Source organism: Ceratotherium simum, chromosome 2 (assembly GCF_057802395.1).
Source record: "Ceratotherium simum simum isolate JZ-2026a chromosome 2, ASM5780239v1, whole genome shotgun sequence".
NCBI classification, from domain to species: Eukaryota; Metazoa; Chordata; class Mammalia; order Perissodactyla; family Rhinocerotidae; genus Ceratotherium; species Ceratotherium simum.
Window position 1 is genome coordinate 37,176,724 of NC_141901.1, and position 11,547 is coordinate 37,188,270.

An 11,547-nucleotide genomic window follows, 5' to 3' on the forward strand; every position below is an offset into this window, starting at 1 on the left:
AGGCAATACAAAGCAGGGAAGATATTGAACCTTAATCCTCTGAGTTCAAATCTAGCTAGACACTAACTTTGCCCTTCAACTATAACTCTACTGATTATTCCCAAATATATATTCCCTACCTCGATCTTTCACTTAACTTGCAGTATCATTTAACAGGACTTCGTTTCTCTAAGAAGGAAGACAGAGAAGATAAAAGCCATTCCTGGGCTTTTGCTTACGTCTCTAGTTCCATTCTATCTGCCTTATACTGCAAGTCCCAGCAGACAAACTGCTGTAGCTATAATCTCAAAATGTTGTTTTGATCAATTGTGCTTTGTTTTATCCTGCTATTCCCTCTTCCTAGAATCTCAGCCCTGCCTTTCTTCTCTCCATCCAAACTACATACACACACTTCACCTCTGTAATTCTTACTGATTTTTAAAGATTCAGCACATTGTCACCTCTTCCAGGAAGTCTTTCCAAATCCCCAGGTTGTTTTGGAGGAGTCTCTCTTTTGCACTCCCAAAGCTTCTAGTGCATGTGTGTGGTATTGACATTATCTAGTCGTGTATCCAGATTCTAAGTTATTTGATGATTATCTATAATTATTTATTCATATTTGAGCCTCTGGTACATAGCCCAGAGACTTACATGTACTTACAGTACAAAAAATGTATGCTAAATGGAAGAGGATAACTGAGGTCTAGAAGTAAAAATACAAAGGCTATGTTTACAGGATATTAAATATATTTGGTTTGAATCAGAAGGCTTGTAGAATGAAGTAAGAAGTATTATGCACTAGATTTATTGAGCACCTATCAGGCATCAGATCCTCTTCTTCAAAGGTCGGAGGTAAAGGCCTAAAATAGTACACTAATAATGGAGCTAAAGAATAAAAGAGATGAGGATAAATATGAATAATCAATAGGACTTGGCACCTGACTATACGTGGGGCATGTTGGAAAGAAGAGAATTAAAGATGATAGATTTGAAGCTTGAGTTACTTTGTCAGATGCCACTATTGACAGATATAGGACCAGCTAAAGCAAAAGCTAGTAAGGGGGAAAATTATAAGACAGTTATAGATACGTTATTTTGACTATGTGAGATAAATTTTAAGTATAAATGTCCAGTTGCCATTAAAGATGAAGAACTGGAATTCAGAAGAGTTGCCAAGCCTGTGGACACAGATATTAGTGTTATTTAAGTAGAGATTATAATTAAACTATGAGGATGCACTAGATAATTTTTTTTAAAGTGTAAGGAATAAGAAAAGAGACTGGAGGATTACAATTGGTGAGTGAAAGGAAAACGGGATTGATAATACATAATAACTATTATTTATTAAGTATGTGCCAAAAATATGCTAAGGCATTTATATATTTCATCTCATTTCATCTTTTCAACATTCTCGTAAATTAGTCATTATTAACCCCCATTTTAAAGATGAGGAAATTAAAGTTTAAATGACTTATGTATCTTCCCCATAGTCATGTAGCTAAGTAGGCGGCAGAGTCAGAATTTGCACCTAGATGTGTTTTACTACTTTATTCCGAAGTGTTCAGGGAACTAATAGAGAATGAGGACAATTTTGTATTACAGAAGTCAAGGAAGAGAACTGCAACAATGAAGAAATGATCAGTAGGTGAAATTTGGAAATTATCTAGCTTTTCTTTTCATTATTGTTATCCCCAATACTTAGTGTCTGGAAACCATCTTAGATATACTTGTTGAATGAATAATTAGCTGCCAGGGACAATGAGAACTGAAAAAATGGCAGTTAAATTTTGTGATTAGAGGATCATTGGCAAACGTGGAGTCAATATAATTTTAGTCATGAGGCTTCTGCATAGTTTGCAGAGGATAAAATAATAAAAATATTAATACAAAATGAATTAGCCAATGTGGATCACTTCTGAGAAGTTGGATAATAAAAGGATGAGAGAAGTAGAGTTGGTAATGTAATCAAGGTTAACTTTTTCTAAGATACAGTAGATATATAGTATCTTAGCTACTAAGATGCAGTAGTAAATATGTGCATGTTTGAAAGAGAGGAGAAGGAGTCACTAGCAAAAAAAAAAAGAAAGATAGTCAAGATCAAAGAGATAATGAATTGAACAAGCAGACGATATGAGGGTATGATGAATGTACAAATAGAGGGAATGGTCTTGGGAAGGAGGGAGGATAAAAGAGTGGGTAGCTGTGTCTAGATATTTTGACATAGGGAAACAATTAGGAAAAGTACCAAAAAAACTTTCTTTGAGATGTGTGTTGGAAAATCACCACAAATGGATAGCCCAAATCAATGTGAAATTAAAAAATCTGAATAGTACTATTTCATTAAATAAATGCATTATTAAACAACTTCCTAAAAAGAAAGCATCAGGCCAAGATAGTTTACCTGTGAGCTTTATCAAACAGTCAAGAAATGGAAAACTATAATCATACAAGAACTCTTGCAGAGCCTAGGAAGAAAGGAAATACTTCCTCATGCATTTTATAAGACTACATTTTTATCTCAAAACTAAACAAGAACAGTACAAAAAAGGAAAGTTGTATACAAATCATACTCATACACATGAATAAAAAAATTCTAAACAAATTCAGTGATATATTTAAAAAATCTTTTGAAGTGCAAGTCCAAGATAAAGTTTACTCCAAAATATATGTTCAGTTAACATTAGAGATCTATTACTATTATTCATCATGTCATTTGATTAAAAGAGGAAAAACTGTACAGTCATATCAATAAATGCAGAGAAAAGATTTCTTAAAATCCAGCCTCTATTTTTGATTTAAAGGAGAAATGTCTATCACACTAGGAACAGAAAGAGATTCTTTCTAATACTAATAAATCACATATTTAAAAAACATCATAAGATGATACTTAATGATGAAATATTAAAAGTGTTCTCTTTAAAATAAAAAATAAGACATGGGTGCCCATTAATAAAAAAAAGAATAAAACTTTACTTGGAAATAAGAAAAGAAAAGGAAATGCTTATTTAACGATGATATGGGGGCTGGCCCCGTGGCTTAGCGGTTAAGTGCTCGCACTCCGATGCTGGCAGCCCGGGTTCGGATCCCGGGGGCGCACCAACGCACCGCTTCTCTGGCCATGCTGAGGCCGTGTCCCACATACAGCAACTAGAAGGATGTGCAACTATGACATACAACTATCTACTGGGGCTTTGGGGGAAAAATAAATAAATAAATAAAATTATAAAAAAAAAAAAAGATGATATGAAATTCTATATAGAAACTTCCAAAAGAATGTAAAAACAAATTATGAGAGGCTTTAGCAAGTGGATGAGCAAAAACAAATGTATCATTTTTGTTTAAAATAATTTATTTGATAATAACCAAATTTGTCATATATATCTAAAATAATTGTTTCAATTCTACCAACATCTATTTTTTTTTCCATATTAGCTAATTTTATGATTTTTCTGTTTTGTTCCTGCAGATCTCTTACAGTCATTTTTAAAATACTACTTTTATATAAAAATTACACAAAATATTTAAAGCTAGATTTAAAACAGTCAACATGACTAATGTGATACTTGATTCATTAAAAGAAAAAAGATATAACAATGGTAGACTGGTGATAAACCAATATATTTAACAATTGCATTATTATATACCAATGAAATTGGTCATGGAAAACATAATAAAAAGATATTTGAAATATCAACAAAAATAAGGAACTGTAAAGGATGTGTTACACATAAATGTAGCACTCTATAAAACTGTGTTGAAACATATCAAACACCTAAATAAATTGATCGATATGCTGTATTAATGAATAGAATGTCTCACGAACATAAATATACCAACCCTGTACAAATCAACCTATTACTTGAATGTAAATTCAATCGAAATCCCATTGTGGGTGGGAGTGGAACATGTCCAGGTGAAGAAAAAGAATAAGACATTTTGAAGGAGAAGATTAAAATGGCGAGGGTTGTCTACTATATATCAAAGGTTATTATAAAGCAATATAATAAAATACTAATGGAGGTGAACAAGCCAATGGAAGTCAAGAAATAGACTGGTGTGATATGGAATTTTGACATATGGTGGAGCAGAGACAGCAGATCACTGGGGGAAGGATGGACAGGGTGGGCACAACAGGCCTGCGGAGAAAGGGTGTGTTATTTAATAAATGGCGCTGGAACCTCTGTTTAACCATATGAGAAACATAAAATAAAATTCATCCTGACCTCTTTACATTCCCATAAATTTACAGATAGAATGAAGATTTAATATGAAAAGTCAACCTTAATACTTTTGAATAAAATTTGAGAGAATATTTTATCACTTCGAGTAGGAAAAAAATAAACAATTCAATAGAAATATGACCTATAAAGGAAAAGACCAATAAATTCAACTATATTAATATTCCCAATTACCAAATGGTACAGTAAAGAAAATAAAAAGATGAGATACATAGTAGGAGTCTGTATTTGTAGCACACATAACTGACAGTGATTATTATTCAAAATATATAAAGAGCTCCTACAAATTAATAAGAAAACTATAAAAAAATAGTGAGGATATATATATATAATATATTTTATATATATATAAATCAAGTGAAGATATATATATTTTATATATATATATGTGTGTGTGTGCTCAACCTCATTCATAAGTAGAGAAATGCAAATCAAAACAATAGTTCATTATTTTTACATACAACAAACAGAAACAAATATGACCACACAAAATGTTAGAAAAGATGTGCAACAATAGAAATTAATGCATCGTTGATGGGATACAGACTTCAGAAAACAATTTGGCCATATCTAGTAAAGTTGAAGATGCAAATGCTCTATAGTACAAAAGTTTCATGCCTAACAGATGAATAAATTGTGTCACATTTATACAAGACATCAGTGATTTTCCTTTAAAGCTGCGCTAGATACGTTGATGTGAATGATTCTCAAAAATATAATGTTGAGTGACTAAGCAAGTTGTAAAATAATACCTAAAATATGACTCAATTTATGTAGAGTTAAACAGGCCAAACTAAACAATACACTGTTTTTGACTGTATATCCATGCGCTTAATAGAATAATAAACACAAAAATCAGGTTTATGGTGATGTGCAACATGACAGGAAAAATAATTGGATTGAGGAGGAACATTTAGTGAACTTCAAAGTTATTGATAATGTTCTATTTATTAAGTGGGGTCATAGGTTCACGTGAACGAGAGGTAAAAAAGTGGAAGCATAAATAGAGATGAAAGAGTAAGCTGTTCTTTAAAGAAAATAAAGGAGAGAATTAAGGCAATGTAGTAGCCTTAAAGCAACAATAAATAGAGGAAAAGTATATATTTTAAGATGAATATATTTAAAAACTGAATGAACAGACTACATAGAGAGAAAGAATTTAGGGGTACATAGATAAAGAGGACAACTGAAGAAGCAATATCTTTGCCTGAGATGATATGAGACACAGAGCTTCAGTGCACATGGGGAGAAATTTATCTTAGATGGTAAGACTCTTCCAGTGAAACCGAAGCAAAGGAGGTAAACATGAGTATGCCTACGGATTAGTCTACCCCTGGGTCACTGTCTGATTCTTAAAATCAGTTTGTTCACTCATTTATTCAATCATATGTTCATTCATCAAATGCTTATTAAGGATTGGTTTTTAAATATCACTTATTTTAAATCTAGTCATTCAGAGTCAACAGAGTCACCTCTGTTCTGCCTCTTTTTTGCGTCCTACGTATCCACATCCTATCAGTATATTTTTAAGTCAAATCTGTTTTCAAATTCTGTTTCCTTTCCATATGCACTGTTACCATTCCATCAGACATTTAACACTTCATGCCAGTTTTATATCTCCTTTTGTGAGAATAGAAAAATAATCTTGTGTTGTATATTTCTTTTTCCTCTGGCTTCACCCACCTGGAGGTAAATATTAGGCTCAAATTTCAGTTTAAAACAGGAGAAAAAAAGAAAGAAAGAAAAGTATCTTTCTGGTTATATTCCCCACGCATTGTGTGGCGAACTTTTTGAATCCCAGGTCTCTCCAAGGGCTAGCTCATGAGTGCTCATCAACACGGCTTTCATGTAGCAGGAGAGGCTGTCCTCAAATCCTTTCCTGACTCTAGCCCCTTGGCGTCATCTGCTGCTGGGACTACCGAAACCAGTGAAATCTCAGGGGAGTCCCTCATTCCTGCCACTATTGCTAACGGCCCTGTGATTCTCTGTGTCCTTCTGAAGAAGTTCTGCTGAGCCGTGCTGGGCAACTGCTGGCAGAACCTTCCAGAATGTACTTCAGAATTGAGCTGTGCTATCACCGAAAGGCTCTGAAGCTGGTTCAATGAAGAGTGGAGAATATCCTTTTGCCTTTGAACCATATTTTGTTAGATTGAGTCCTCCTGTTCCTTATCTTTCCTCTGTCTCAGCAGACATTTTGTATATAAGCAGTTCTTTCACGCCTTAGAAAGGAAAATCATGTATCTCTTCCCATCTGATTTCTAGCCTGACTCAAAGAGCTAGCTTCCCATAGGTGTGGCAACCTCATGAAACAGAGCAAAGCAGCAAGTGTTTCCCTAATTAATCACTTGGGACATGGAGTTGCTTTCCCTTTGGTGCTGGGGGAGAACGCTTCAGAAGAAAGCCTTCCTCCCATTTGGCTATTCCCTGAGAAGTCTCAAGTTGTGGTTGTGGTTATAACCTCCCTACTTGTTAGACTGCAGAACAACGAAGAGGAAGAGATTTGGGAAACAGGAGGGGCCCTGTAGGTTTCTGGAAGAGGTGTGTATGGGATGAGGGGTGGGCTCTGTACTTTGGCATGTGGGTGTGTGGCTTAGTTTGTTATATATTGAGGAAGATTCTCACAGAACCAGAATTTTTTCTGTTGGTTTTAAATGAGGAAAGACTTGCGGAAAATTTGTTGAGGTTTTGCAGTCTTGTGAGGTAGGGGAAAAGACCATAGCTCGAGGATGAGGGGTTTTGGTGAATTTGTGTCCTAGAACTAGAGATGGTCAGAAGATAACAAACACCTGGAGATATCATCTATTAAATTTTGTCTGGGCTACTAGTTCTGTGACTCTTTTTTCACTTTCGCTGATTTCTGGGTTAAATCGTAATCTAGGATGCTTGCATTTTATTTAGTGGAGTAGTAAAATGCCCTTGAGAATAAAGCAATACCACGACAACCAGTGGAGCTTACTAGTTGAGATTCTGGTCTATCCTTTCTTCTAGAAAATATGTCAGATATAATTTTGGGCCCAAGTATCTGCTTCAAATTGCCTTCACATATGTATCTTCTTTCTTTCTTAAGGACTCAAATTCCTAATTACCTGCCAGTTTTTCCCTTTTCAGTTTTAATTTTCTAATTCCAAAATGTATTGGCCATAGAACATAATGCCAATTTCCCTTTTTATCTCCCTGCTGCCTCTGAAAGAGGAATCCAGAGCATCACGAGGGTGTTATTTTCTGTCACATGAAGGAAGTATATTGGGGATAATAAAACCAAATGACATTGGGATGTCACAGTGATTTAAAACCTAACATACATTCATATCATTTGTCATGCTTAGAAGTTCAGATTTTATTTGAAAGCCTCTAGGATCCACTAAAAGGTCTATTTTCAGAGAGGATTGACAGCTCTGCATTTGAGAAAAATTATTCCATTAGCTGACTGAAGGGTGATTTAGACCAAGAAAAGTCTGAAGACAGTGAGTCTAGATAAGAATAAATAAGACAAGAAATGATCAGAGCATAAATTTTTTTTTATTGTGAACCTCTGTTTTCTTAGGTAAAAGTTTTCTTAAATAAAAACAAAGGGAAATTTTGCCCATCATATTTCTCTTGTTTCAATACTGATTTAATATTCTGTTGTGTCTATAAAAAGCAAGAGCAAAAAAAAAAATACCATAAACATATTTAGTTGCCATAATCCAAACTGATTTTCTGTTTGTTCACAGCCTCTGGTATTCTGGTTTCAAAATAATTTTATCTATTTATTGTATCTATGGCCAGTTCACAATTGACCCTTTCTGGTAAGTATCAGTAGCTTTCTCTGTTTATTCATTTATTTTAATTTTTAAAATTGAGATATAATTCACATATAACATTGAGTAAGTTTAAGGTGTACAATATGTTGATCTGATGCATTTGTGTATTGTATTATGATTACCATTGTAGCATTAGTTAACACCTTTAGCATGTCCCATAATTATAGAGGTCCATCTCCAATAATATCACTACTAGGTAGATGAATACAATGAAGGCAAGTCTCAGAATTCTGCCATGCATGCAAACATTTATTAGCAAGCAGGCACAAAAGCCATTATCAAACCTGTTCTTAGAAGCTCATGGAAATCCCCCTCTAGGATCTCTGATTAGTAGAATGAATGAAAGATTCTGTCAAAGAAAAATATAAGAAAATTCTCACTGATAGAAAAGCCAACCTTCTTGTAGGATCAAGTAATGGATCCTCTGTGAAGGGAGGAACGTAGAAATGAACAAACCATGGGCCCTTCCAAGCTTTATAGGCTGCTTGGCTCATCATATTCTTATGTCCCTTCAAGCAAGGGTTTAGGTATATTTCTAGACCAATCCACAAATTTTGGTCATCTGGTTTTTCACGCCCACCACCTGAAAAAAATTCTAAGGTTCTGTATGCCACTGGTTGTCAACTGGGGCGATTTTGCTCCCACCCCTCCCTTGCAGGGGCATTTGGCAATTTCTAGAGACATTTTGGTTATCATGACTGGGGAAGGGTCTGTGTTACTGACATCTAGTAGGTAGAGGCCGAGTTAGCTGCTAAACATCGTACAAAACACACGAAAGCTACCTATTCCCCACCCCAAGCAAAGAATGATCTGGTCCATAGTGCACAGAATTATCAATGTCAATAGCACTAAAGCTGATAAAACTTGCTCTAGGCTAATTAATAAGCTCTGTGGTGTGGATACAGATATGGATATTTGAAGCTCTTGCCAAACCTGCCTCTGAATGTTGACTGCTGATCAAAGTCTTTCAAATGTTACCAAATCACTTCCAAAGTGTGATTTCTAGATTAGTGGACTTCAACTATTAACTAACCCTCGTCAGAGTACAGATTAAGATTAATTTACACACACAGATGTATCACATGGGTCTAAGCTGTTGTATTTTAAAGTAAATTAAATTCAACATGATATTTGGCAATTTCTTTTTACTCGATTGTTAATAATGAGGCCGACCAAACAAAGCTGGTATCTGCACTTTAGTTTTTAAGATGCCCACTTTAAAATGATCCTATTCTTATCCACAGATGAGATCATTTTGTCATAATTCACTTTGTTTCTCCAAGATTTCATCTTAAAAAAAGCCTACCTATGTAAATTGTTTCTAATTTGCTATTATAACAAATACTTCAGTGAATACTTTTGTACACAATTTTTAATATTTAAACTATTTTTATTAGGTTATATGGTGAAAGGCAGAGTTTGAATAGTGTCATAGATCTTAATAAAATTGCCATACATTCAGGAGAATTTGTGCCAATTTATATGTCCAAATAGCAAAATTGCTTGCCTCACAGAACAGTCGATAACATAGGTATAATAATTACTAAAAAGTATTTGCAAATTAGGCAGGTTCACTTTACAATTTGCAAAGCAACTCACATAGTGTATTTTATTTAATCAACCTCATGTTAAAGCTGTTAAGCCACTTGAAAAGAAAGTTTCTATTTGTTATTTGAACACACAGAGAATTCTAACTGTTGTATTTGATTCCATCAGCCAACAAGGGAAACAGCTGAAAACATGGGTCACGAGAATCTGACGATGGTGACTGAGTTTTATTTCTCCGATTTCCCTCGGTTTGAGAATGGCAGCCTTTTATTCTTCATTCCTTTGCTCTTTATTTATGTGTTCATTATTGTTGGAAATTTCATGATTTTCTTTGCTGTCCAGCTGGATACACGTCTCCATAATCCCATGTACAATTTCATCAGCCTCTTCTCCTTCCTGGAGATTTGGTACACTACAGTGACCATCCCCAAGATGCTCTCTAACCTGGTCAGTGAACAGAAGACCATTTCTTTCATTGGCTGCCTTCTGCAGATGTACTTTTTCCACTCACTTGGGGTCACAGAAGGCCTGGTCCTCACAATTATGGCCGTCGACAGGTATGTTGCCATCTGCAACCCCCTCCGCTATGCAATCATTATGACCCCCCAACTATGCATCCAGCTTTCCACTGGCTCTTGCATCTTTGGCTTCCTTGTGCTGCTGCCAGAGATTGTTTGGATTTCTACTCTTCCCTTCTGTGGTCCCAACCAAATCCACCAACTCTTCTGTGACTTTGAACCTGTGCTGTGCTTGGCCTGCACAGACACATCCATGATTCTGGTTGAAGATGTGATTCATGCTGTTTCCATTCTGACTTCTGTCTCTGTCATCACCCTTTCCTACATACGAATCATCCCCGTGATACGGAGGATTCCCTCAGGTGAAAGCCGTCAGAAGGCATTCTCCACTTGTGCAGCCCACATTACTATTTTCTTGCTATTTTTTGGCAGTGTGACACTTATGTACCTGCGCTTCTCTGTCACATTCCCACCACTACTGGATGAGACCATTGCACTGATGTTTGCTGTCCTTGCCCCACTTTTCAATCCAATAATCTACAGTCTGAGGAACAAAGACATGAAAGATGCCATCAAGAAAGTTCTGTGTTCTCCAAAGATATTCAACGCCTTTGGAAGCCACTGAGAATTCACATACATCTGTCCAAAGAAATACCATGTCCATAAGTTTAAAGTGCTAAAAAAATCAGTTTCTAAAATTATTGTGCATGTTTTGTTTTCATACTGCTGATTGGGTATTCTTTCCAATTTTCTAAACTAAGAACTATTATTTGATCTGATAGAGGACATCTTCTGTGATTTATCTATCTTTATTTCATTTGCAGAATATAATGGAATATTTTCTCCACTTTGTAACCCCATATAGTGTGGTATTATCTTCTCTGAATCAATAAAGGATACTCGGCTAAAATATAATCATATTTATTTCTTGCACATCTAAAGATTTCCCTTACCTACCCTTTCACTCTATATGCACAATACCATTAAATCAGGTATTATATATATATATTTTTTATTTCAAAGAGATTAACTTGGTATGTAGCAGTGAGGTGGTTTTAGCCTGAACGAGAAGCCTGGCGTCCTAACATTCAGCTCAGAGACCTTTATCCTGCCATAAATTTTCTTCTGATATATTACAATGATTGTATGGCACATATAGTCACTGATTTTGTAATGTTTGTGTCATGCTCTTATTATCAACTGCTTTGTGGGGTTTATTTCATATTGTTTTGAAAATTCCAGAACAAACACTTTTGGAAATTTAAAGATTAAATAGATAAAATATATAGGCTTGGGACCAAAAAAATAAATACATAAATTATGTAAAGATGTATAGTTATACCTTGATGTGTTAATTTTTTTTAATTACTATCACTACTATTAAAAATGTTCTATGTTATGTTACGTTAAAACGCCATGCCAGTCTCATACCTCACTGTCTTTGTTCTTATTGCTTTTGTG

At 34.9% G+C, this 11,547-nt stretch overlaps 1 protein-coding gene across 1 annotated transcript; it reads left to right on the forward strand.

Moving 5' to 3' along the window:
- The first annotated feature begins 7,937 nt into the window (after window positions 1-7,937).
- On the forward strand, window positions 7,938-10,958 carry LOC101399008 (olfactory receptor 6K3-like). Its single transcript, XM_014797021.2, has 2 exons — window positions 7,938-8,005; window positions 9,737-10,958. Exon 2 carries the CDS (start codon window positions 9,761-9,763, stop codon window positions 10,709-10,711), a length of 951 nt encoding a protein of 316 aa, XP_014652507.1. The 5' UTR covers window positions 7,938-8,005; window positions 9,737-9,760; the 3' UTR covers window positions 10,712-10,958.
- The last annotated feature ends 589 nt before the right edge of the window (window positions 10,959-11,547 follow it).